The following is a 21,574-nucleotide window of genomic DNA, read 5'->3' on the forward strand; positions in this document are numbered from 1 at the left end:
CTTCCTCCCTCCTTGCAGTTCCCTCACATTTCTCCCCAGAGCTTTCCCCTAGTGTCTGCTTCCAGACCGCACCTGTCCCCCGCCACCTTTTTTTTTTCCTGTGGAGGTACTGGGAATTGAACCAAGTATCTTGTGCATGCTCAGCACCAAGTGAGCTATACCCCCACCCCCATCACATCTTAAGACAGGTCATTGTTTCTACAAAACTAAGGACTACCCACTGGGGGGTGGGGCATCTCTCCTCTTCATCATCCAGAAACTCCAACAGAAATCTGGAAATTTCTCTGTCTCCTCTCTCTTTCCTCATTTCCATACATGGATGAGAACTGGGCAGAATTGTATTTTCCTACTAACACAAATGGTGCCTATACACCCATCGCCTTTTCTCTTTCTCTCTCATGCACACTTTGGAAGGTGTTGGAAGGTGATACTGTCAGTTTTCTCTCTAAATAGCTATTTTTGTCTTCCTTTTTTTTTTTTTTTTTTTTTTTTTTTAAGGAAAAGTGAGTGTTAGTAGCCCAACTCTAGAGGGTTCCATTTACATAGGACCCTGGAGTTGTGCAGTGCACAACATGCACAGCCGTATGAAGCAACTCTCATCACTTTAAGAGACACAGAGCAGGCAGGCAAAAAGGTCCCTGACTCCCTGCTCCTGGTCCACTGCTACAACAAAGAATGCCTTTCTTTGGCTAGAGGGGAGGAGATGGATGACTTTGACATGTTTTTCTTTTGAACCGGGTAGCCTTCCTTTTCTTTTCCTCTTTCATCTTTGCTTCTCCTTCAGGCATATCCAGGAGCATCTTCCCAAACTAAAAGGTCACATGCTTTACATTCTTGTAGAGCAGATGTCAGGCTTATCAGGGGCAAAAGCTACCATTAGTGCTGTAAATCCCGATGTACAATGTAAGATGTATGAAGGGGAGAGAGGAGAAGAGAAAGGAGGAGGGCGGGGGGCTTGCTTTCTTCTTGTCCTGAGGTCACTCTTGTTCCAAGCTTGTTGACCTCTGAATTTGTAGGTTCTCTGTGCTCCAAGGAAGAACACCATTGAGTAGCTGCTTGGTGCTGAGTATCCCCTCCTCACCAATCTCCTTCCTTATTTTCCAGCTCAGCTAAGACTTGTTCTCCCCTCCCTCCCCTTTCTTTCTTCTTTTCTTTCCTTTTCTTTTATTCTTCCCTTCCTCCCTTTCTTCCTTCCCTCCTTCCTTCCTTTCCTTCTCTTCTTCTTTTAAGGTATGTCCATGTGCCCTAGAGAGGGGACTTAGAGGCACAGCTTCAGAGCCCCACAGGCAGTCCCTGGTAAGGTCTGACCTTGAAGCCCAGGTATCCTGGGGAAATGAAGAGCAGGCGCTTCTCTTTCCCAAAGGACCAGAATTCATCCTGGGCTGGCTTCTATTGCTGGCTTGTGGTGACATGCTGTGACTAAGCCAGGGTCATGATGAGTCACTCACAGCAGGGAAGGTGCCCTTGCTCCCCACCCCTTCCCAGAGCAGGCCCAGGGATGTGTGAAGTGGGTACGGAAGAGATGTGTTATTCATGGAAGACTAAAACCCAGGGCTGACTGATTTTCTTTAAATGTCTATTTCTGCAGTCTTCTCCTACTCCCTATCTGCCCGCTAGTCCTATCTCAGAAGTCTGGGGATACAGCAGAGTGACCACAGCTCTCTTCTCCTTCTAGGAGTTGAATCCCAGCTTCCAACTCAACAGCTGTGTGTCACTGGACAAGTTACCTAACCTCTCTGAGCTTCATCTGCAAAGTGAGAATCATTGTAAAATATCAGCCCATAAGGTTGTTGAGAGGATTACATGAAATGATCCTTATAAGGGCAGTTAGTCCTATGCCTGGAAGGTAGTAGTCCCTGAATAAATGTTAGCCATCATTATGAAATGTTTATGGCATGCCTCCTACACTAGATGCCTGGCTTTTGAGGAAATCTAGCATGGAGCAGACAGACATGTAAATGAAAGATTACAGTACAACGAGTAAGAACTGTAATGGAGATAATATGGACATAGTGGTGTAGATGAAGAGAGGGAGTGATGTGATGTCAGGAAAGGGGAGGCATTTGAGTTTGAGATGCCAAAAAGACCCCAGGAAGGAGAAACACAAGATTCATGTAGGAACAATGAAGATGAGACTGTGGCCCAGTTTTATAGTGTGAGATAAACTGTGAGTTCTAACACCTGGAGACTGTTAAAAGTTTTACACAGGGTAGCAGCAGATTCAGAGCTATAATTTGGAAAGCACAAACTGGCAGATGTGTGTTGTGCAATTAGGGGCAGCAAGACTATAGAACACTGTGTGCAGGCTGTCACAGGAATACAGATATAGACATGGAATATAGAGATAAAAATGATTGTGACGGCAGGGAGAGTAGAGGGTAACCCATAGCTACAATTAGGGTTTAGAGAATCTGGGAAGATAACTTGAGAGCCTCAACAGAAAGATCTCCATACTTCCAACTGGCTTGGCACACTCTGTTCCCTTTGTCTTGAATGCTCTTCCCCCACTTGCTATTCGATATTCAGCTCAAGCCACCTCTGCTGGGAAGCCCTCTTGGATCCCTCTACAGTGAATTAGGGGGCCTATTCTGCGTTCCTAGAGCCCCTTGTCCCTTTCCCATCATACCACTTAGCATTCCTTCGTCATTGACTGTTTCCTGGTTCCTCCCACTGGTCTGAGAATTCGGTGAGGGAAGGGCCCAGCCTTGAAGACCTTTGCACCCGCAGTGTAAGTGTGGTGTCAAATGTTTGCTGAATGAATCAATGAAAACAAGAACTTTAGCAGGCCTGGGGAGAAGCTGGAGGAACCATCAGAAAAAGACTGTCTCAAGGCACTCAGGATGTGGGACCATATGACCTTTTTCTACGCCAGTTCTGTCTCCTAATCGCTGCCTAGAAGCCCTGGCTCTTACAGGAACCTGAAGCCTGGAGGAGCGTAGAATGGCGCGCGGCCAAAAGCGCAAATCCAAACCTCTGCGGACAGAGAGCTGAGGCCCCGCCCCTCAGCCGTAGACTCCGCCTCTGCACCTTCTGCAGTCCCGGTCCCCGCCAGGCGGCGACGCCCAAGAGGTCGCATGCGCAGTGAACGGGCGAGCTGTCCCTTGCCCTTCTCCCAATGGCGGGCGGCGGTCCCCTTCCCGGCATTCTCCAGGGGAGAGGGAGCGCGTCATTTCCGGTGGGGAAGGCCCGCGGCCGCCGCCGCCATTTCGGGCGCTGCTGTGAGGCTGAGACCCGAGCCGGTCCGCTGGGCGGCGGGCGCCGGGGTTGGAGGGGCGCGCGCGGCGGCGGCGGCCCAGCGTGTAGGCGCGGAGGCGGCCATGGCGGGCAACTTCGACTCGGAGGAGCGGAGTAGCTGGTACTGGGGGCGGCTGAGCCGGCAGGAGGCGGTGGCGCTGTTGCAGGGCCAGCGGCACGGGGTGTTCCTGGTGCGGGACTCGAGCACCAGCCCCGGGGACTATGTGCTCAGCGTCTCCGAGAACTCGCGCGTCTCCCACTACATCATCAACAGCAGCGGCCCGCGCCCGCCGGTGCCACCGTCGCCCGCCCAGCCTCCGCCCGGTGAGGGACGGACGGGACGGGAGGCCCCGGGCGGGGGTGAGGGCCGCGGAACACCCCAGCCTGGCCGGCTGCTCTTCGAGAGCTGACCTCCACGAGGGACGTGGGCAGAGGGCTGAAGTGACCGTGGCTGGGGAGCATTCGCTCCCACGGATGAGCGGGAGTGTGTGGGGGAGGAGGAGCCGCTGACCCAGGCCTCTGGGTGTGACTTGGGAGGACAGCCCAGGGGAAGGGGAACTGCTTCGGCCCCAGGGTGGGGCTAGTGCCTGAGCAGGGCCGGGCAACGTGGGGACAAAGAGCTGAGGGGGCTGTTGGCACTGCGGGGGCATCACTTGGCAGCGTTGCCTGGAATGAATCCTATAACCCTACAAGTGGCTTTTTAGGCTTGAAACATTTCCTGCAGTGTTGGAGAGCCGGGTTTGGCCATACTCCCCTGGTGGCCTTTGGTAGGAAGTCACCACATACTAGCCGGGAGGGATGGAGACACCCTCAGGAAACCGGTCAGCTTTTTCCTTTCTTGGGCATTTTTCCAAAATACTTTTACCGTCCTCTTCCCCCACGCAGGACGAAGGTGGTGAGCTAAGTGCCTTGGTTATAGAAGAAAGGCCTTTGTGACCAGCCTAAAATAAACTGATGCTTGGCGGACTGTCCAAGAGATGTTAGTGTCCAGAGACTGCCCTCCACAATTACGGAGTTCTAGTTTTCAAAGCGATTAGTGGAGGAAAGATTTTTTTTTTCCAGGAAATAAACTAGAAATAAGCCAATGGAAACAATCCTTCCCCTGAAAGTGAATGGAACTCCATTTTTCCTTGGACTTAAACATTGTCAGTTTGGTACTTCAGGGCCTCTCCTTGCTCAGTAAGTGGGGGACTGTGGCCTGAGTCTTCCAAAATGTTGGGAACAGACCTGGCTGAACTGATTCTCTGAGAATTTAAATTATCTGCACTGGATCTTCCTGGCCAAAGATGGAGATATGACTGTCTTACCCATGCTATTGGAGTTGTCTGGGGAGTGTTGAGGAAATTTATGCACTTGGTACTTGAGATTTGTGAGGTACAGAGTAATTCTGAGGTTACCATTATCTGTGAACAGCACCAAGAGTCTTAGTGCCTTCTCACTGTTCCCAAGTTGAAGCAGTTTCCTCCTGACCAGCTGAGACTAGATCCAGGTCAGTCTCACGTGAATTAGGAGGCTCCTGAACCAGCCTTTGCAGACTTACCCTTTTAGGATAGTCGTAATTTAGCTTTATTCACTCCGGCCAGAAATAGGGAGATGGAATAGTGTCTTTGTTGTTAACACATTCCAATTTTTAAAAGAATATGAAATCTTTAAGCCCACAGATTATCCTAGGTCTTTCTCAGTCTGGTTGGTTAAATAGGGTTATAACATGAGACTGGGACATTTATGTAATATGTATTTACCCTAAACCGAGTATGTTCTATTTTTCACCACCTTCATAGTGTCTAGAGTTTTGCATTACTGTGCAGTGGCATGATGGCAGTCAGTCACTGAAACTCAATTTTCAACCTTTTGTTTGTGTATGTGTTTTGTTGGTTGCAAAATTTGGAAATGGTGGCAGGCATTTTTATTTGAACTTTCCCCACATCTTGGCGTTACGACTTAATCTCAGCTCTTACATTAATATGGAGCTCCACCTTTTCATAACAGATATGAGTTCAGATCCTTGGCCCAAGAGAGAAAGTGCAGGTTGCCAGAGTTTGTGCATGGGGTGTGGAAAGTTCATGGGCATGGTAATTCTTTCTGCCATGTACCCTATTTTCCACATAGGAAAATTGATTCAGTTGCTGTTTTTGTAAGGATTACTTAATCTTTGTTCTCCCTCTCCTCTGTCAAGCTCTTTTTCTTTTGAAACCACACAATACAATTTCTTGGATTTTAGAAAGGCATATACAATATTCATAGCTAACATTTATTGATTGGTTATTCCATGCCAGGTACTTCATGTGCCTTGGCTCACTTACTGTCTATAACAATCTAGTGAGGAAATTACTGTGATCTCCATTTATTAAAATATTTCTACCTTATAAATGAGGAAACTGAAAGTAACTTGCCCAAGGTCACACAGCTAGTAAATGACTGAGCCAGAATTTAAACCTACGAATTGTGACCTGAGAGCTGTTACTATTACACCGTACTCCTTTCTGTCAAAGCCAGTTTCCTTTTGAGATCCCAGCAGTGCACTTTGAGGACTCAACACTTTTGTCTCTGTCCTGGGTCTCAGATTCTGTTTAAAGATTAAAAGGAAAGGATAACAAGAAGAACCTGGCTTTAACGTTCAGACAGTACACATCTGCCACTCAAAGTCAGTCATGAAGAGGCTTTAATAATCTTATTTGGCAAACTGAATATGGGAAATGAGCTTTTTGCTTAGAATTATATAGTGTATTTTGTGAACATAATGTATAGGTTGAATTTGTATGACTTAGATACAGATTTTAGAGGCATAGGGACAGAACAGACGAGGTATTCTCAACCTTTTCCAGTGACCCTGTTTTTTAACTTAAGTGTTTCACTCCCACAGGCTACTAATGATGTCATAGCCGGGGAGTGTCCTAACTGTGCCCAGAGCCATAGGGCAGGGCTTGGTCAAGTTTTCTGGTCATACTCTGTCAGGTATACCTCTTGGGAAGGCCTTGCAATCATTGATCCACTAATTTCTTCCTCTTGGAACATTAGGTTTTATTAGATCTTGTCCGGTAGACAGTCGACAAAACTAAGTATGAATTAAGAGAGTAGTTACAAGCTTGCATTCTGAAGCCTGAATTTGAACATTCCTTCCCTACCTCTTACTACTTATGTGACTTTGGGCAAGTTCTTTAACTTCTCTCTGCCTCAGTTTCCTCATCTGTGAAAGAGGAGAATTAGTAATACTGACCTTACAGGGTAGTTGTGAGGATTAAAAGAGCTTTAGTATATTAAATGCTTAAGAATGGTGCTGGTATATAGTAAGTACTCAATAAGCATTAGATACATCAGTCTCTGGTTGAAGGGGAAAAGTTGAAGCAAAATGGAGAACTGTTCTCAGCTTTGAGAGGCTCACAGGACATCTGAAGGAGTAAGTGCTGGGGTGGAGCAGGTGGGGGTGCATCAAGATGTGTGAAAGGACCTTGGATTCAGTACATGGGAATAGGATGGCACCTGCTGTTACCTGCTCAACCCAGAGCCTCCCACCTGTTGCCCTAGTGGGTGAGGGGAGCATAAAAGCTTGCCTCATTTTGGGTGTGGGGGCAGAAGCTAGGGTAATAATTATTTGTGCTGCTGCTTCAAGGTGTTGCTGGGCCAAGCCACCTCTAGAGATCCTAGGGGACTGCTGATTACCTGCTGCCACCTTTTTGTACCCTCAGCATCTGTTTCATTTGTTTACCTCGTCTTTGTAGTTCTCAAACCTGGTCCACATGTTTTACTCTTTAATATCAAAATAGTTCTCCATCCACTGGTTCTGGTGAGTTACTTAAAGGTTTTAGCACCCCCCCCCCCCAAAAATCCATGGTGAAAGGAATTGGGTTTATTTATGGCTAACTTTCCAAGCTATTACTATGCTCATGTGAAATTATGATTCCCTAAGAGAGGCAAGTATTGGATACTGGGTATTTCAAACCAATTTGACCACAGAACTTTTTGAGAAGTGTCTTGAGATTCTGTGGACTCTTCTCTGGGAAACAGAACAGCAGACTCTGGATTTAGGGATGAATAGAAGATTTCTAACGGAATTTGGAGGTTTGGGGTGTGTATTAAGCTTAATTGCTTTTTCACTGGGCACTTATAATATACCAGCTACTTTCAGGAACTTTATTAGATAGATGTTAGTCCCCATAAGAAGTTAAATAACAGCTCATATAGCTAGTAAGTAGCAGAGCCAAAGTTCATCAAACTTAGTCAAACTGCTATCCCCCATTTTTAGAAAGTTCTGTTTGCTTAGGAGACCATACATCTTAATACCTCTTTGGGTGCCTTCTCAAATGGAAGTCATTGGCCTTTTTAGCCCTTTTTATTGGAGAGATGGTGAGTGTGTTTATGTAACCTCTACAAAGACCATAGGCACGAGGGGATAGGGTATAGCTCAAGTGGTAGAGTGCATGCTTAGCATACATGAGGTCCTGGGTTCAATCCCCAGTATCTCCACTAAAAAAGAAAAATAAATAATAAGCCTAATTACCTCCCCCTACGAAACAAATTTTAAAAAAGATATAATGAAAAATGAATAATAAAATTAAATACTTTATTTTAAAAAAGACCATAGGCAGAAGAGGGAATGGGAATTAAGGAAAGAGGAAAGGGAGAAAAAGGAAGTGCTGTGAGATTAAGGAGAGGCTAATGATGGAGCCACTGAGGTGGTACCCATGAGAGAAGTGACCTGGCCTGTTTAGCGCACAGAGCTCTTGGGTGCTCTTCGTAAAACCCTCAGGGAGTGGTGTAAAAACTGTTGTAATCTGAGGGCCAAAATGCTTAGAAGCAGTGAGTTGAGCTTGTACAGATACATCTGACTGCACTGATTCTGACTGTTCATAACTGCACATTCAGAATCCAGCACAGGTTTGATGTAGAACAGTCAGTGAGGTTTTCCAAGTCCCAGCTATGAGAACTCCGTCGTTGGTTCTCTTCTCTAGACTGACTGTATCTCTTTCCTTTCCCGCCCTTCTATTTCCTGCCTTTGGCTGTTTGTGGTTGGAAGGAGATGAACTAGGGAAAAGAAGCCGGACATACATAGCTGTGGTGAGGTTTGGGCTTATCTGGGACTTTCGGGTGTTCTGTTCCCCTCCCTTCCCTTCTTCTGGATCAATGAAGCTTGATTGCCCCATGTATCTAACTCTGACTGTTGCAGCAGTACAAAAAAATAAGTATTCCTCTATTAAATAATTATAGTGCTATTAGAATAGAAAAAGAATTGTAGGTAAAGTAGATTTTCTGTTGGTGTTTTCTGTGTATTTATGTGTCTGTCTGGATTGCCAAGCAAAAAGCAAAAAAACATAGTGGATCCAGTTCACATTGTAAAGTATTTGAACAAGAAATGAATTGAACCAACTTCCTACCTTTCTGGCACATGAGCTGACAGTTTTTCTTTTCAGGTTTCTCACACTGATCTTTCTAAGGGACTTGGCTTAGTGGTATTTGTTCTAAACCCCGTCTCCCACCTCCCCCCCCTCCATAAAAAACACGAATCACTTATGGTAGTACAGGAATTGGAGGACCCATAATGGATGAAAGGAAATGGTTGCCTTCTTAGATGGAAAAGAGTACATTGGTAACATTCAGGAATGGGAAGAGCTGCTCTTTTATCATTATTTTGTTGTATCTTAGAGCATTGTTGCTGCTACTGGTTTTTGTTTTTGTTTTTGTTTTTGTTTTGTAAGAACACATCTCCAGTGGAAAGTGAAAGCTAGGGGTCTAAAATAATGTCTTCTAAGACATGATGCTTTGCTCCTTGCTCACCAGCCACACTGTGTATGCCTTTATATCCTTAGCTACACTGAGTTTCCAAGGCTGGGAACAGATTTTCATTTAACTTCTCCTCACTTCAGAGTTACGTTCATTAAGAATAATATTTAACACTTACTGAGCGATTATAGTCTGCCAACTTGGGTGACTAGTGAAAACTATTTTGGCTGTTGACAAGTAGTTGGGTAAATGCTAGCAAGGGAGCTTTTCTTCCCAGGTGTCATCAGGATCATTTTCTAATCCAGGGGTGCTCTGCTGGTATGAAGGTTCTCTCTACCATTCTGCCCTGGAGTCTTTCTTGACCGGGCAGTGCAAAGTAGGTCTCGTTGGAGCTCATGCTGACCCTGTCCTTAACATAGTTTGATAGGCCTGAAGGATCACTGAGTTAGTCTTCAGGTGATAGGTGAGGTGGACATGCATCTCCTTATTTACCAGACTTGAATAGGAATAACTGCCCATCAGTGATCCGCTTTAGTGAAGAGAAATTCCACAATATAGCACTGCCATGTTCTGGTATGGTCATAACCAGAGTCAGCTCTCCAGTCTTGCACTTGGAACTAATGGGGCTGCATTCTGCTGTTGTCTGATGAGTGTTTGCCATAGATGCCCAAACCCAGGATTGTCTATTTCAACATCTTGCATTAGAGAGACAGCCAACATTACTGAATGTAGGCTATTAACTTGTTTTAGTTTACAGCCATGAATTCCACAGATGGACTTTTGCAATGTAAGAAATGTACATCTGTCCTCTAAATTGTGTCTCAGTTTTCTTTCATTTGGGTGAAAAGAGAAGGCATTCATCAGTACTCATTCTGCATTGAGGAATTTTGATTGACTTCCAAAGTTTATCTTTTTACCTCTCCCTGGTAAAGAATTTTAAAAGTACTTTTTCTTGTCTTTCTGGAAGAAGTGCTTTTCTAACATTGAACAAAACAGTTAGGTCTCATATGTTTTAGAGTGGCGAAGTAATTTAGGCATCTGGGCTACCACAGTGTTCCTGTTTCACAGCATTAATAGCTATGGCTTTAGATGGGTGGGTGGGCTGATGTTAATAGGAGTGGAGAGGGTAGGTTGGCCATTCTCCCTTAACAAAGGAGTTGAACAACTATTTCACAAAAGTACAGATAATCAATAAACATGAAAAAATCAAAGATGATATTTAAGAAAAGATAATATTTCTCATTAAATTTGCAGTGAGTTGCACTGATTTTCAAAATGCTATTTTGGCAAGAATATGAGGAAATGGGGCCTCAAACCACTGGTGGGTGTGTAAAATTGTACAAACTTTTTGGAGGGCAAGTTAGTAGCAATCACATTTCAAGGAGTTTATTGTAAGGAAATAATAAAAAATGTTCATTAATACACCAAAACAAAAATACTCATAAGAATATTATTTGCAACAGTGAAAAGTTGGGAATATTTTATGGCCATTAAGTCATCTTCCTTTGACATATTGTAAACTGACTGTACCTCATTAAAAAAAATCATCTCGAAGAACACAGCAATTTTTATTACCTAAAATTTTTTACTTCATAATAAGAAAAGCAAAGTATAAAACTATAGTAATCTAATAAAAATTTTATTTATGACATACTGTATATACATACACATACGTGTATAATATATAAAAAAATCTGGGAGGTTATAGCTCAAGTGAGTGATAATGTCCTGTGGCAGAGTTAAGGCTGATTAAAAAATAAAAGTTCTGTACAGCTATGTATTACTTTATCAGGAAACCAAATAGTAAAAAAATTCAATTAAGACGATTTGATATTTTGGGTGCTTAGCAGAGTACAAGTTAAAGGTTGTATTCCCCATTAGAAACTTTGTTTCTTATATGAAATGAAATACATTCATTTTTCAATTCTATAATTGGAGAGAGAGAAATTGGAGAGAGAAAATACATTTTTCAAATATGCCGTGTCTAGGACCACACACATCTTTGCGTCATGAGAATTTTAAGCCTTTCTAAGATGTCCTTTCTCTTGGACCCTCAGAGATTGAGGGTTTTAATACCTATATATTTTCCTGAGCATCCTTCTATACCTTTTTCAATGTTTGTTTGTTTCTAAGGGAACAATCCAGTTTCCATGCTTTATTTAAGCAAAGACCTTAGGAATTAATTTTTAAGCAGTTAGCTTCTTAGTTTCTCTTTTTAGCTTTTTTTAGCTGTCAGAAATGAAATTGAGATCAGTTAACTGTAGATTAAAAAAGATAGTCTAAAACCTTTTTCTTACTAGGAATTTATGTTCTAAATATGAAGAAACAAATGTGTGAACCTAGTATAGATACCAATTTCTCCCCACCTCTTCCTGGGAAAGCTGCTGGGGACCTGTGAAAAAGGAGAGCTTGCTACATTTCCTGAGGATGAAAGGAAGATTGCAACACAACCTTGAACCCTTTGTACTCTAAATGGGATAGCAACAATAGTTTGGGAATATGCACAGAAAGTCTCCATGTTGCTCTGTCTTTGATCCAGGATGAGAGCTGGTCCTGACTGGAGCAGTTGGTCTTTCATAGCCTTCTGTTCCTTTTCTGCTGCTGGTGGTTATGAGCATCTTTCTTCCCAGGGAGTGTTTGAGCTACAAAGTATGATTTGAGTTTACTGTGAGGAAAAGGAGTTATTTATTCTAAACAAGCTTTTTTAATCCTGATTCAATATTGACTAAATGTGTGTGGGAAATGCATAAAATCTGCATTTCATATAATGTATCTTTTTTTTTTTTAAGATTTAATTTTTTTAAATGGCAGTACTGGAAATTGAGCCCAGGACCTCACGCATGCTAAGCATGCACTTTACCACTGAGCTATACCCTCACCCACCTCCAGTATAATGTAGCTTTAAATAATACCCTGCTCTGTTTTTTTCCAGGGGTGAGCCCCTCCAGACTCCGAATAGGAGATCAAGAATTTGATTCATTGCCTGCTTTACTGGAATTCTACAAAATACACTATTTGGACACTACGACGTTGATAGAACCAGTTTCCAGATCCAGGCAGGGTAGTGGCGTGATTCTCAGGCAGGAGGAGGCAGAGTATGTACGAGCCCTCTTTGACTTTAATGGGAATGATGAAGAAGATCTTCCCTTTAAGAAAGGAGACATCCTGAGAATCCGGGATAAGCCTGAAGAGCAGTGGTGGAATGCGGAGGACAGCGAAGGCAAGAGGGGGATGATTCCAGTCCCTTACGTCGAGAAGTATAGACCTGCCTCCGCCTCAGTATCGGCTCTGATTGGAGGTAACCAGGAGGGTTCCCACCCACAGCCACTGGGTGGGCCGGAGCCCGGGCCCTATGCCCAACCCAGCGTCAACACTCCGCTCCCTAACCTCCAGAATGGGCCCATTTATGCCAGGGTAATCCAGAAGCGAGTCCCTAATGCCTACGACAAGACAGCCTTGGCTTTGGAGGTACATAATGTGTAAAATGTAGAAAGAAGAGATCTGCTACAGGGTCTCCCTTTCAGACCTCTTAGAGCTTTGTAGGAATGCTGATACGAGCACCAGCATTGTGATGTTGTTATAGATGTTGAACCATTAAGTACTGATTTTGGCATTTAATGTTGGGTTTTCTCTTTTTTTGTAGAAAACCTATTTTGGAATGAGTAAGCTTAAAATGTATAACTGAATGTTCTGATTGATCTACTAAACATACTCTGACTACTTTAATAACACCACCTGAATTCACAGGAATTAACCTAAAGTAGTTTTTCTCATCTATGTTCTAATCTGTTTCTTTCTTTTTATTTATCGTTATCTAAAATGGGGGGGGGCGCTTGTAGATTTGAGTATAATAAGGTGTCTCTATCAAAACAGTTAAATGGAATTTTCTTACACAAATTTTTTTTACTTAGGGGGTATGGGGTTTCTTACTGTTGATTGATTGTATTCGTCAAGTAATTCAGGAAGAACAGTAAAGCATATAGGTACGAAGGAGTACATACCCAAGAGTATTAATTCCAGGGAGCAACAGATTTATTTGGTCTTTGTTCAATGCATTTTATAGGCAAGAAAGCTGAGGAATACATTTTTGCCTTTTAGTGGTGAATTGCTATCCTTGGTAGCCCATCTCCTCTGGCCAACCATTGCATTGTGTTTATTCCTGTCTTTAGCATTCACAGCTTTGTCTCTTACTCCTTCCTCCCCACCCCCTCTTCCTTTCTTCCTTTCTGAATTATGCAGAGCTAGTGGTTCAGCTTAAGAGCTAGTACCGAAGTGGCAGCTAAGTGTCATCTTTTAGAGCCTATGGATATGGTAACTTGAATGTAAGCAAGTAGCTAACTTTCATAAGCACAGGCTGAAGTTATGTGAGCATAGATTAGCACAGACAGGGGCAAAGTGTATTCTTATAAAGTGAAATCTTCTCTAAATTTTGTTTTCTTTGGGTCATGTTTATACACCAAGGAGTGGGAGCTGCCCTCTGTCTAAGTGGGAGTATTAACCTACAGAATGAGCTAGAACTTATTTGAACTAGTCTGATACTACTGGATTTGAAATTTTTCTTCTGTGTTCTGGATAGCAGATGTAGAGGAGGAGAGTTAGTTGGATCTTACAGGTTTTACTGAAAAATGTGTTTCTAAAGCGTATTTTGTTTGAGATCATGACTTAAAAGTATTGTGCCCCGGCTTTGATGAGAAATAAAATGTATGTTGTCTAGGTCACACCACTTTTTCCCACTTAAAGAGTTCCTAGCCTCATATTTTCCTTTAAGTTCAGGTGATGGCAGCATCCAACACGGTGCTGTGCATGTGACAGTTGTGTGACTCTTGACATTTACTGCAGACCTTGTTAGCACTGGGCTGGAGTGTGAAAATAGCATTCATGGAACAAGCCAGCTAACACCCCGAAAGAATGGTTATCACATTAATTTTGCTTCCGTTTGCAATTCCTTTCTCCAAGAGAATTGTTTTTAATGATGCCTGACTTGATTAAAGGCTTTAGTGCTCAAAAATAGTTCAGCTGCTCTCTGGCTGTGAAACATAAATCTTGTGAAATAAAGACTTAAGTAGAAAACTAGTTCATGATTTCGGTAAGTTTTCTTTTTTGGTTGGATATTAGTTTTGAGCCACATATGGTGATTGCTGAAGATAGCTCCTTTCAAGTTCGAACAGATATCCCAAATAATAGCTTTGAAACACCTCATGTATTTAAAAAAACATGGTATTAGTTTAGCATCATAGACTTTTAGAGCTGGAAAAGTCCTTAGGTATCCTTATTCGCTGTATGAAAAAAGCTGATATTGTGCTTGCTTCGGCAGCACGTACACTAAAATGGGAACGATACAGGGAACGTTAGCATGGCCCTTCGCAAGGATGACATGCAAATTCGTGAAGCGTTCCTATTTAAAAAAAGAAAGAAAGAAAAAAGCTGATATTAAGACAGATTGAATGGGTTGCTTAAAATAGTGGGAGATGGGGGGAAGGGTATAGAAGGGGGGAAGTGGTAGAGCACATGCTCAGCAACCAAGAAGTCAAGGGTTCAAACCCCAGTACCCTCTCTAAGCAGAAATCAATGAAGAAACCTAATTACCTCCCCCTCATAAAACGAACAATACAAGCCAAAAATGTGTGCTTTAAATAGTAGGAAGTGGAAGTATGATGAACCCACATCTACCTGGCTGCCTTTTCTAGCATACTCAGATTCAAACTGATTCTTTTCGTCTTGTTCCAGTGATGTTGCCCTCCTCAATGCAAGTTTTGGGTGGTTTCACTGACAGCATACCCTCAGTTGTACTGTCTGTGCAGGGAGGCAGTTTTCCTTTCCCATCTGATTTTTCATAGGAGATGATTCATAGTCCTTATTGAGATAGGGCTGGAAGATAAGATTGAGACTCTGGCTTTCTGACCTTAGCATTCTGATAAGAAAAACATTCATTGCTGTATTTGACCCAGCTATAAATTTAAACCTGTAGTTGAGCTAGGCTCATTTTAGTGGATTTTTATAGTTAACTTGAAATTGATAAATTGGAGTCATTACATTTCAGAATTGGGCAGGACTCTAGACACATGTTAGAACAACAGCAGCAAGTATCATAATAGTTCCTAGGAGATAGCTGAGGATGCAGGGCTCTGGGTTCCCACTCATGCTTCAATCAAAGCAAGTCTGTTTTTGTCTGTTATATATTGGTGTCTCTCAGAGATTTTTCTTTTCCCTTCCCCTTCCCCTCCCTTCCTTTCCCTTCCTTTCAACGGTTTCTGTACTTTAGAAAAATAAATTTAAAAAATAGTTCAAGAGCACCTGCCCTCACCTTACAGGTGGATGTTTCCAACATGGTATATTTGTTGTGACCAGAGTCTTCCAGTAGAGTGTAAGTTACTGGCTATTTCCTTTTTTCCCACCCACCAAATTTCTCTAGTAGGGATGAAAGCTGTGGAAAGAAGGGATTAATTCTAGGTAACAGCCAAAGTAGGGGTATTCCTCTGCCCTCTGTAGTTCTGAGGGGCTATAACTGAACCAGGAAGACACTATCTGTTCCATCCTGGAGCTCCTAATGAAGAGAGGTTTTAAACAAATGCAGATAGGCTGAGTGTTTTGAAGAAGAAATACTGGAAATAACACAAGAATAGTGCGCAGGCACGTTTAATTTTTTTAATTTTAGATTTGATCTAAGATTTTGATCTTTAATTTTTGTTTGATGGCTCCTTGGGAACTGGAATAGTGATGAATCTTATCTTATGAATTGCAGGTGTTAAAATTTATTTTATGCTTCTTTAGACTGTCCAAAATAATTTCACTATCTTTAAGTTACTAATCATGTAACTTCCATTTTCTGATTCAACGTGTCATTTTGCCTTTGATTAGATAAGACTTCAGAGTAACCAAAGAGCTCCTTGGGTATTCTTTGGCTTGGACCTATTCTTCAGGGCACGGATAGGGAAGGTGTAAAGTGCTTTGGGTCCCTGATTATATGCAGCACTGACTACATCAACTCCATATCTCCCCATGTGGAACTCTGTGAAACCTAGGTTTTTTTAGGCCTTTTGGCCTATATATATGGAAAATTGGAGTAAAGACCCCAATTTTCCCTTTATTCCACAGGGGAAAAATGAGATTGGAAAGTATAAGAATATGAGTGATGACAAATTCTTGCTGTGTCCAATTTATCTTTTTCTGGAATTGTAGCTAATTTCTGTACTGTTGATTGAGACAGGTGTCTATTTTCCCTCTCCTTCCAGCTTTTTTGGACATCTCCTTCATTTCAAATCACAGTATCTCAATGGGGAGAGACTTTGGAAGTAACTAATCTAGCCTCTCAGACATTGAAGGCAGGCCACTGGTACCTGCACAGATGAATGTTAAAAAGTTTTTTTAATTGAAGTATAGTTGAGGTACAATATTATATGTTACAGGTGTACAAATAGTGATTTCTAATTGTTAAAGATTATACTCCATGTATAGTTATTGTAAAATATTGGGTATGTTTCCTTTGTTGTACAATATGTCCTTGTAGCTTATTTTTTACATAATAGTTTGTACCTCTTAAATCCCTACACCTATCTTACCCCTTCCCTCCAGGTGATTTTTAAACATGTGTTTGAATATCTCTGCTTTTGGGGGACTCGCCATCAACTACAACAATGCAGTCTAGAGGTTCCAAACTTTCTTGATTCATAGAACCCATAGTGTTTCAGTAATATTTTACAATGTTTGAAGCCAAATGAAATACTTAGCAGTTCCATTTATTAAGTAAGTAGGTTCAAATAGCTTATTTATATCCTAATCACTTAAAACTCTTTTGAAAAAATAATAAACATAATTGAAAGAAAACAATGTTTTTATTTTAATAAAATAATTTCAATTACTTAACTAATGTGATGTGTACACCTGTTAGACATTGCACAGTTTCTCAAACCTTGCGATTATATGAAACATTGCCATCTTCATTTCCTGTTCCACACTTATTTTTATGAGGTACTGGATTTTTATCATAGTAACTACCAAAGCTTGGGTTTGCAAAGATATGACATCTTTGAAAGCCATATAGTATGATCTGATGTTGAAATTGTCAACTGCCTTGAGCTAGTAGTTCACATGGCATAACAGATGTTAAATATTGCTGTGTTTCCCTCAGAAATTTAAAATACTTTGTGGCATCCCTCTGAATTTGCTGCATGCCTCTGACATGTACAGTTTGGGAACTTCAGGTCTAGTTCACTGTACTAGTTCTTAGAAGATTCTTTATGTTGAACTAAAATGTACCTCCTATATATGGTCACCTCCCCATCTCTCACCAAGGGAATTGGGAACTTAGTTTCAGTCATTATCAATTATTGAGCTACAGAAGATCTTTTCTGACTTGGACTAGAATCAGGGTAAGACCTATCTTCAGGATGCGGTGGAATGCTTTTCCTCTAGAATAAGAAGCCTACCTACCAGTTAAATCTCAAAGACGTGCAACTCTCCACCAGTACAAGCCATGCCCATTTCAGTCCATCTCTGAGGCAAGTGAATCATTAAGGCCGAATGGTCCTCACTTGTTTCCACTGATTTGGAAGGTTGTAGATGGGGACTAAATATTAGCTATTCCTTAGATAAGGAGTCTGCAAACTTTTCCTGTAAAGGAACTTTACAGGCCATTTGGCCTCTGTTACTCAGCTCTGCCATTGTAGCAGGAAAGCTATAGACAAAACAGATGAGCTTACTGTGTTCCAATAAAACTACAAAAACAGGCAGCAAGCTGGATATGGCTCATGGGCCATGGTTTATTGACCCCTATCTTAGGTTGCTATATGCAGTTTTTTCTTAACATTTTTCCTCCTTCAGTCAAATCGTGAAATATTTACTAAATGTGTTCTTGATGTGTTTGAAAGTGTTTGAAGACAAAGCCCTTGTACTCTGTATTTTCCGTGGCTTTGTTTATATGAAATTGTGTGTGTTTCCTGCCCTGAGCTCACTGGAATCCTGCAGCAAATCTGGATCAAAGAAACACTGGCGACTGTTGATGCCTTTCCTGTTAGGTAGTAGGGACAAAAACTAGAAAAGCAATCACCTGGGGTTACACCAGCAGAGGAGGTCACACAGTCCCTTATGACTCCTGTGTAGTGAATACCAAAAATTAATGCCATTTGGGTTCCAGTTTCTTTCTCATTATCACTGGAACTTGTGTAATCTTTTGCTCCTAGATCAATTCTAAGTTTGTCTAATCTGTACTAAGGTCATGATTGACCTTGGAAACTACACAGAGCTAGGGAGGAAAACAGTGTTCATCAAGTTCCCAGGGAGTAAAGAAGCTGAAGTATCCACATTCAGCCCTCTTTACAGATGATGCCACGATTTACTTGCAGACTTGCTGCTAAGGATGTGGTATAGGATTGAGAAGCGAGGAACTGACTGGACACTAAAATAGTACCTTGGTAGTGAAAGAATCATCACTGTCTCTCCTTTATAAGGAGCTGCCTCATAAAAAGCAGGGTTAACTGCCTTGTAGTGCTTCAGCTCCTTTATAAGTTCTTTCTTTCTTGGTATGCAGATGAGGATTTTTTTCCCATCTGTAACTTGAAGTTTGAAATCAGTAGTTTAGAACTACTGTTATTACTGCACTCAGTGATTAGTACATTCTTTTGTATCATAAGATTGTAACATTTCTGGGGCTAGTGTTCAGATTTGCTTCCTTTGTCTTTGAAGTAGTACGCCAAGCTTCAGATCTATCCCTTTCCCTCTGTGGTTGGGCCTTCAGGAATTGTGCTTTAGTGAGTTGTTGCTTAATCGGAGGAGGAGCACAAATTATGGTGTCATTTCTGACTTGGAGGAGGAACTGCGCATAGTGGAGCACCATATTCCTAGACTGCCCCATCTTCTGCACTGCCCCCATCTCACCCCTGGGCTTGACAGCCACCCTTTCTTCCAAACTGCTGGAGTGGGAGGGCCTTGTGTGTTCTCAAGGATAGTTATATTGCCTTTAGGACTTGTCTGTTCTTGACCCCAGGAGTCCCCATGTACTTTGAATATTTCAGGAGAAAGACTCCAATAGGGTATTATACATAGGGTATTTAATTTTAATAAGATCTGCCTTGAAGTATTTGCACTCCAGGGCCACTTTGGGCAGGTTAATTAGCCTATTAACTGCTTACAACTTTTCTCTTTTATCCTTTTAAAAACCAGAATCATTTTAGAGCCATGACATAGCCTTTCTTTCACCCCTTGACGTTTGGACTTCTCTGCCAAGAACCTAATACACTGTTAAAAAGAGGATTTTGGATTCCAAAGGATGGTGTGGTTTTCCCAAGCCTTTCTCTGTAGGGTAGAACCAGGAGATGTGCATATCAGAGATGGCTCTGTTGTTCAAAGGTCTACTTTGCACATACTTCCTCCCTACTAGTAACACCTTGCCTTATGGGAGCCCCTACTCATTTCTGCCTTTGAACTCTGAGGAAGAAAGGTCTGAGGGCAGATTAACAGGTAGTTTCCCTGCTTGTGGAGAACTAGTGTGGTTTTGTGGTACTGGTAACAGAAATGGGGTAGGTGGTCCACATTTCAATCTACCCTCCACTTAGAGCTCTTTAGGATGTGTTTTTGAAATGTTACTTTGAATGCTTAAGAATAATGACGGTATTATATGAAAAGAGAGGTGTTTAAACCTAGATTTTGGTATCAAGTAATATGGTGGACTTAAAGATGTATCCTGAAGAACCATCTTTTACAAAACACCTAGAAAAGCTGGGTAAAACATAACATTCTTTTCTTTCCACCTTTTTATTTAGATATGAAATCATTCGGTAGAATCTACTAATCCTAAATATACAGCCCAGTGAGTTTACATGCATATACACCTATGTGATAACCATCCAGACTAAAGTATAGCACATTTCCAGCACTCTAGAATGTTCCCTCATGTCCCTTGGGTGTGTTTTTAATGTCAGCAAAATAGTGGATTCCAATATAACAACTATTAGGGATGCTAGTTGGGCTGTCGTCAAATCAGCTTCTTAAAAGAAACTGGCCCCTTTGTCCCCATCTGGAGGGGAATCTAACATGAGTGGCAATTTTTTTTTTCCTTTTCAGTTTTGTTTTGTTTTTGCTTTTATTTCTTATGGTCAGGGACTTAAATTATTCTGAGTCCAGCTACCTGAATAGCACTTTAGTATGACATGAATGTTTTAACCTACAGTAAAATAAGTAATTAAAATGGGGGGGGTGTTCTACGCTTGTTATCATTCACCATAGCATAGTGAGGAGCTAGCAGTGCAGGGGCAATAATTCCAGTACTGTGTTGTGTGTGTATGTGTAAAGAGTGGGGAGCCAGAAACAAGTAAAATTCACTAAGGAATAGTTATGTTTTGAAGCTTATGTAGAGCCTAGCTTCTCAAAACACTGCAGGAATTTTTAAAAGAAAGAAACAAGTGAGATAGTCTGAGAACTAAAATTAGGGAGATAGGGAGAACTCTTAAACTGTTTTTACTACAAGGAAATTTTCACTTGATGTTCTGGTCTTCTCTTTAAAGACTGAAAATTTTTGTTTGTCATAGTTGCTGTGCTCGGATATCAGGAATTGAATTGAAAGAATGCTGGGAATAAACAGAACACTGCTGTTAGCAGCCTATAGGAACTGAATCTGTCTGCGAGGATGGGCATGCAATATCACTTTTCTCTCTCCTCCCCTTACACCATCATCCTTAATCTTCACATATCATTGGACTGAGCTGCTGCTTTTTTCTCATCTTTGTATCTTATCCCTTGTCGCTCTAATAGTCCATGGTTTCTGTCTTCTTTTTCTCAGCATCCTGACTCCCACCACCACTTTAGGCCTCTGTGGTGTTCAGATAATTCTTTAGGAAATTGCAGACAGGCCAGTAGGCAAGCTGTTTCCTCTGTGAATGGGATCAGTATGGCTTTAGGGAAGGCCCTGGCCTAGACTTGAGTTGCCTTTGGCCAGTAGTTGACCTACAGACATTCTTAGGGAAGAAATCCCTAGGGCCATAAGAGTATAATTTGAAAGTCCTGGTAAAGAGCATAAATGGGCTTTGGAGCCAGATACTTCTGGGGCTCAAATCCCAGCCCTGTCACTGGCTGTGACACCTCAGAACTTGTAATTGTTCTGAACCTGAGTTTTCTTATTTGTAAAATGAAAACAATTCTGATATTACAGGGTTATTATTATTAGAAGATAATTTATATAAAACATGTTCTATAATACTTGATGAAAGTTTAATATATAGTAGTTAGTAACTTAATAAAACCAAATAAATAGTAATGCTTAGAAACCACTTGCATGCTTAGAACTCAGATGTTGATAATTAAAGGATAGTCATAAAGTTTTTGTTCCAGTGACATGTGGGGCCTTGTCTCACTATTGTTAAATATTTTGCTAGAGGGTGAATCCTTTCATCAGGCTGACCTTGTCTTAAGTTTCACAGTAAGATGAAGGTATATCCTAGATTGTCGAAAATATTTGATATTACAACAGGAAGCTTTTTATAACAGGAAAAATACTATGTCCCCTTATTATTAACGAACAGGTACTAAGTGGCGTTGAGGGAGCAGTAAGGTCTGTCAGTACATGGTGCGGTGGGGGTGGGAGGACTGGCAGGCAGTAGCCTGCCAGGTAGAACTTACTGAAGAAGGTGAG

At 41.7% G+C, this 21,574-nt stretch overlaps 1 protein-coding gene and 1 non-coding gene across 3 annotated transcripts in view; both read left to right on the top strand.

The window, feature by feature from the left end:
• The first annotated feature begins 3,157 nt into the window (after nt 1-3,157).
• CRK (CRK proto-oncogene, adaptor protein) overlaps nt 3,158-21,574 on the top strand; it is a 28,440-nt gene continuing 10,023 nt past the window's right edge. The window contains exons 1-2 of one of the 2 annotated variants that reach the window (XM_032457497.1): nt 3,158-3,558; nt 11,885-12,420. In XM_032457497.1, coding sequence (XP_032313388.1) covers nt 3,318-3,558; nt 11,885-12,420 — 777 coding nt within the window. In that variant the 5' untranslated portion in view covers nt 3,158-3,317. The remainder of the gene's footprint in view (nt 3,559-11,884; nt 12,421-21,574) is intronic. The other variant, XM_032457498.1, reaches the window with a different exon arrangement.
• Nucleotides 14,251-14,356, top strand: LOC116656863. Its single transcript, XR_004311870.1, has one exon. It is a non-coding gene; the product is annotated as a U6 spliceosomal RNA (small nuclear RNA).

The sequence above is a fragment of the Camelus ferus genome, chromosome 16, assembly GCF_009834535.1.
Source record: "Camelus ferus isolate YT-003-E chromosome 16, BCGSAC_Cfer_1.0, whole genome shotgun sequence".
Classification (NCBI taxonomy): domain Eukaryota; kingdom Metazoa; phylum Chordata; class Mammalia; order Artiodactyla; family Camelidae; genus Camelus; species Camelus ferus.